The 6,402-nt window shown below is 41.5% G+C and overlaps 1 protein-coding gene across 1 annotated transcript; it reads right to left on the reverse strand.

The window, feature by feature from the left end:
- Positions 1–4,258: 4,258 nt before the first annotated feature.
- On the reverse strand, positions 4,259–6,183 carry LOC5578919 (cytochrome P450 9b2). Its single transcript, XM_001657155.3, has 3 exons — positions 5,827–6,183; positions 4,612–5,774; positions 4,259–4,554 (listed from the first exon to the last, which is right to left on the reverse strand). Exons 1-3 carry the CDS (start codon positions 6,045–6,047, stop codon positions 4,391–4,393), a joined length of 1,548 nt encoding a protein of 515 aa, XP_001657205.2. The 5' UTR covers positions 6,048–6,183; the 3' UTR covers positions 4,259–4,390.
- Between the last annotated feature and the right edge of the window lie 219 nt (positions 6,184–6,402).

Below are 6,402 nucleotides of genomic sequence, written 5' to 3' on the forward strand. Positions count from 1 at the left end.
CTCATTTATTTCAATTTAAAGTCTTTAGAATTTAATGAATCTCAACTATACGATTTCCATTACCCACTTGCCCCACGGTACCTTATTCCATTTTTACTAATACTTCAATTCAACTTTGAATATCAATAACAAAAACGTTCAGAAAAAGTTACAGTATTCATATTATGCCACTAAACGAAATAAATTGGTCTGGAAAGTATTTGAACACAACCGGATTTTCACCACTATAACTTGTTTATCCATTCTGATAAACTGGCTCTGAATTCGGTAAAGTTTAAACAACCATACTATAAAACTGCATATAACAATACACACTGAAATCGACAGCAGCTGTAAACCCTTTGAATTATTTACATTTCAGTCTTCTACCTAGATTAGAACATACTAATGTACAATTTTATTTTGCTATGGAAATTGGTTACTCACCATACTCACAAAGAGTAACTTGCTCACTCACCGAGAGTAATGACGTCATACTCACTGCGAGTATTACTCTTTACGTGAGTAATACTCGCAGTGAGTTATGACGTCATACTCTCGCGTGAGTTAGAGTAAGGAATGAGTGACTCACAGCGTGAGTATAACTCGCAAACGAGTACGAGAGTGAGTATTTTTTTTACTCGCGAGCACGAGTTTCCCAACACTGCAGGTACGTGGGTCCAAATATCCGAAGCAGTAAACGCGCAGCTATTCAGTAAGACCAAGCTGAGAGTCGTGGGCTCAAATCCGGTCGCACAGTGGTCCAGTTTTTCTAAAAACCGACAAAAACTCAATTCCCAAACGTAGTTTTAAGTTGAAAAACAAAGTCAAACATCCATGTTAAATATCAGATGGTTAAAAATGCTTACGAGAAAAAAAAACTTCGATATGTTCGGACGCCAAATGGCTGCATATTTAGATATATGCAACCTTAAATGTTGCTTTATAACTCGACAAATTAATCTTTATCAAAACCAGTGCAAATTTGAGTTTCAGCATACTTTTTTTTTGGACGATCTTGCATTCTTTTCTAGATTTAACCCCTCGTTAGAAAATTTAACCTTATTGAATTTACAGTTTTTTTTAGGTTTGTCAAATAATCAAATAACAGGTTTGTGTATACTGTCCAAATCGCTCCTCGCTACAGCAATTTAATTAAAATTTTGTTCTACGTTTTGCCTGCTTAAACTTCTAAAGATTTTCTAAGATGGCTTTTCCCTATAGAGATTATTGTGGAGAAATCCTCTGAACAATCCTTGGAGGAATCTGTTTAGAAATTCTTAAAGAAATACCTGAACGAATCCATGAAAAGGTTTTACTAGAAGAATGTATGTAGCGTTTTTCCTGGAGAAATTCCTGGATTTCTGGAGATTTTTTTTAATTGTAACCAGGAAAAATCTCTGTAAGAAGCCTTGTAGAGATTTTCTTGTAGGAATCACTGGAGGATTCACTGGAAGTATTCCTGGAGGAATTGCTGGAGAAATTCCTGGAGCATTAGATTTGAGCTCAATGTGTAATAATCTAAAAAAACATGGTTACGATTAAAAGTTCTTCTTAGAGGAATCCAAAGAGACATTGTTGAAGAAATTCTTGAAAGAATCACTGGAGAAATCACTAGTGGAGGGATTCGGAGGAATTTGTAAAGAAATGCCCGAAGGAAAATATTTACAAAAAACACAAAAAAAGGCTTTGATTTTCTCAAAATATTTAACAAGGTATTTTCAAGAAATTCATAACATGATAAAGGTCAATAAAGTCTCATCGTTAACGCATCTATTTAGAAAGATATTTTTGAGAGCTACCAGCGATCTTTTTTTTTGTCACACGATAATTGTGGAAGTGTTCTTAAGAATACTAAGCTGAGAAGCAGGCTCTGTTCCAGTTGAGAAGCAAAGCCAGAAATATGAAAAAGAAGTTCATCCAGTTCACATAGTTCTGGAGGAACTCTTGAATATTTTCCAAATAGTGTTTGGGGGTAAGCCCTTGTGAAAACTCTTGACGAAATTCTGGTAGAATCTGTAAAATAAACACTCTCAGAAAGAATGATTTTTAAAGGTTCTTTGAAAACGTATAAAGCAACACCTGGAGGAAGCCTCCCAAATACAACGACTTTTTGGTGGCAAATTCCATCGAATACGTTAACAATTATATTTTGGAGGTTGTTTGAGTAGGCATTTCATAATGTAATTTTTTTGAACAACCCCTTGGATAATTCCAGAACAATACCTTGCAGAATGGCCATTTGTAGCCTCTATTTTCAGCACAGCCTCCCGTATCGGTACACCTGGAGATCACCTCAGCAGACAGAATCGCAAATCGACCACGTTTTGATCGATGGAAGGGCACTTCTCCGACATACTACCTGGTGATGGCAAAACTGCGCCCAAAACTACCCGTCATCAACGATGTACGGTACCGATGCCCGCCCCGGTACAATCTCGAGCGGCTGAAACAACCGGATGCCGCCAATGCGTACGCGCAGCATCTTGAGGCAGCGTTGCCGGATGAGGGCGAGCTCGATAGGGCCCCTCTTGAGGACTGCTGGAGGACAGTCAAAGCAGCCATTAACGACGCTGCCGAAAGCGTTGTCGGATATGAGGAACGGAACTCAAGAAACGATTGGTTCGATGAGGAGTGTCAGGAGGTTTTAGAGGAGAAGAATGCAGCACGGACTGCAATGCTGCAGCATGGTACGCGGCAAAACGTGGAACGATACAGACTGAAGCGGAAACAGCAAACCCGCCTATTCTGGGACAAAAAGCGACGCCTGAAAGAAGTGGAATGCCAGGAGATGGAGTTGTTGTACCGTTCTCAAGAAACGCGGAAGTTCTAACAGAAGCCCAACGCATTCTTCGAAGGCTTCGTGCCGCGAGCATCAAGACGGACGAACGCGAGGAAAGGTGGGAGCAGCACTACGATGAACACCTGAATGGTGCAGAAAAAACAGACACAGAAGGTTAGGACAGCTTCAGCTACGTCAGCACAGCGGACAGTGGAAACCAACCAGCTCCCACGATGGGGGATGTTAAGGATGCCACTCAACAGCTCAAAAACAACAAGGCAGCTGACAAAGATAGTATCGGAGCCGAACTCATCAAGATGGGCCCGGAGAAGTTGGACGCTTGTCTGCATCGGCTGACAATCATAAATGCGCGACGAAACAACCACCGGAGGAGTGGAAGCAAGGCGTTATATGCCCCATTAAAGTGGTTCAAAAAATCGTTTTTGCTCCACACCGCTCGTTCGATTGTAGATTGTAGATCAAAATTTGAGCTCATTTGGATGAAAACTGAGACTGCACAAGCCCTTCAAAGTTTATATGGGAATAACTATGGGAAAGGCAATCAATTCGTTCAATCGGTCATAGTGTTTGCCCATGTGCTCTTGGGAACTAGAGCTACGTTGATACTGTGAGATACATTGATCAGCTACAACTTTGCCGAAAACCGTTCTCAAATCGGATGCCTCAGTAAATAGCCCGGCTATCTGGGCCCAGAATAATCCCTGTGAAATTCATTTACAGGACACCCAAATAGCAAATGATTATTCCTTAATTTAAAGGAATGCCTCAAAGTGTTATTACAGAGCGTGATGCAATTTAGGGAGATTCTTTGGCATAATGCTTAGGAAAGTTTTTGAAAGAAATCCACTAGAATCACAGAATAAAATAGAAGATTACCTCTATGATAACAGCTGACACTTCTTTATGTGTTTCGGGATATTTTTTGAAGAATCCTTGAAAAATAACTTTTTTAATTCCTTAAAAAAAGAAATCTGATGTACAAATAGTAGTTTTCCGGATGTCAAAATAGAACAGAAAAGTACTATTTAAACGTTGCTTCGAAAGGTTTCTGCTATTGGAAAGATAAGATAACTTAACATATAAAGCTAAGTATGCTGTTTCGCTCAAGAAAAGTAAAGAAATTCATTGACTGAATTGGTCAAGAAATTTCCCCTTTGAAGTGACATTTCTTCTCAACAGCGTACTGCGATCAGAAAAATGTGATTTTCTGAACCATTTTTGGGAAGAAATTTTCCACACATCGAGATAGGCGATTCCTTTTCTTGTCAGTAACAAACCAGCCTTAAAGCCTGATTTGCTGCTGAACAGGAATCGCTAAAGAATTTTCTTACCGATTCCTTGCAGAAATTTTCTACATCGACTCCCGTTTGAACTGACAGTTCTTTTCAACAGCGTACTGCGATCAGAAAAAAAAACGCTTCCTTGATCGAATCCTTGCAGGAATTTCCCATGCATCAAGATAGGCAAAGAAATTACTTGTCAGCAGTGAATCAGACTTTAATCTAAAAACGTTCGAAATAAATTTGTATTAAATCGAAGTACGCTTCTGACAATCTCAAACTTATTATTTACTAACGCGATTCTTAACTATTTGTAGCAAGTACGCCATCATCGAGGCGTCATTTTGAGCCAAAACCCGCCCTCTGGTTCCATGGAGTACGAAGTCTTGGACAAACGCAACGGCTGAACCATCCGTGAGCCCAGTTCAAGTTTGAAGTTTCTCACAAGGTCAACCAACGTGATCTTCGCCACCAGGGATGCCAAACGCGTTCCTGAAATTTTGAAATTTTAGAGGAAGTTCATCGTCTTCAAATGCATCAATCTCTTACCAATGCAATTTCTGGGTCCAACTCCGTAAGGCATGTAGGTGCCCGGTGTGATGCTGGCCTTATTTTTCTCGCTGAACCGTTCCGGATCAAATCGCTCCGGTTCCGGGAAATTCCGTTCATCGCGATGCAACGCCCAGATGGAAACCCACAAGGTATCGCCCTTCCGGAACTGAACTCTGCAACCTCCGTCATCTAGCAAATAGTCTTTGGAGCACTCCCGGTCCAAGGAAGGGGATGCCGGCCACTTGCGAAGCGTTTCACTGATAACCATGTTGAGGTATGGTAGTTTGTCTACGGTATCGGAAACGACCGGGTCGTCCCTGAGGGAACCCTCGAGTTCGGATAGTAACTTCTGTTGAACGTCTGGATTTGCAGCCAATTCGTAAGCGGCAAATGAAAGAAGATTGACCAGTGGTTCGAAACCGCTTCCGAAGAAGGCGATGCATTGTGCAATTAGCTCTTCTTGGTTCCACTTGCACTTGGAAAAGTCCTTCATCTGAAGGACTTCGTCATCTTGGCCTTCAGCCTTTAGTTCACCTTTGTTCGCTTGGTGTAGCATTTGGATCACATCCGCACGATTTACGTTTTTCTTCTCCCTTTCACTGATGGTGGAGCCAATAAGGTTTGTGAAGTACGCGGCATGTTCATCTTCCATCAGACGGACCTTCATTTGGGTCGTCATCTTCGGGAAGAGATAGAACATCATTGTCTTCAGAGTTTGAACAGGGTTGTTCCCGTACACCAGTGCAGTTCCGTAAGTACAAAACTTGTCCGACTCGTCCTTGAAGGTGTTCAATTCCAAACCAAAGGCACAGTTTGCAATTACATTGAAGACGTACTTCAGGAAGATGCCTTTGAATTCTAGTTCCGAATCCACGGAAGCTTTCAGATGATCTACAAGGTCTAGTGAATTGGTTCTTATCAGGGAACTCATAGAAGAAACGCTTTGACCAGAAAGCACCGGCGTTAGGGTATGTCTCATCTGTCGCCACTTTTCATTCTTCAGCAGATGCAGTTGGTTTCCCAGAATAGGGTCTTTGCTTTCGTCCAGGAAGTAGGCATGATTGGCGAATGAGTTGAACTCGTTAATCCACAGTTTCCGAATCAGTTCCGGATCCCGAATGTAATACACCGGGCTGAGGTAGTTGTAGAATCCGAAAATCCTGAAAAAATTGGCTTCAGTAACAGAATCAATCTTGTGAAGCCATCACTTACCTTTCATTCTCAAACTTCTGGTAGAAACTCGCTATCAGTTCCAAGCTTGAAAGCTTACCACTTGTTACCTCACCCAGATTTCCGTAGATAAAATGCGGCTTCTCGAAGGGAACTCCTCTGACCCGAAAGAAATGCCTATTCTTGGTCATCAATTTGAACGTGAAGAATCCAACGATCGTCACCAGGATGAACGAAAACCAATACAAATCTTCAGTTTCCATTGTTTTGAAATGTTTAAAGCTAAAACCGCTTCGACCTTCCTCCCGAAAAAATAGCTTCAAAACTAATCACGAGAGCAGCTGACTTCTACAGGCACGAGGTACGTGCACGGTGCAGAATGGTAGATTGAGAAAGTAATACCCCAGAAGAAGTGATAAACTGCCAACAGCCTCAACCGAGAGAGGTTCTCTCGACTCTCAAGCTCTCTCATAGCGTCTAAATTTTCCAGTCGGCGAGTAGATGCGACCCGATGTACTCCAAGACATGTCTGAGCTACTGTCGTCAAAGTCGCATCTTCAAGAAGTATCATACAGTTCAATCGTTGCCGTCGTCGAGAACGGACGCAAGTAATTGTGT

This window comes from Aedes aegypti, chromosome 1 (assembly GCF_002204515.2).
Source record: "Aedes aegypti strain LVP_AGWG chromosome 1, AaegL5.0 Primary Assembly, whole genome shotgun sequence".
Taxonomy (NCBI): domain Eukaryota; kingdom Metazoa; phylum Arthropoda; class Insecta; order Diptera; family Culicidae; genus Aedes; species Aedes aegypti.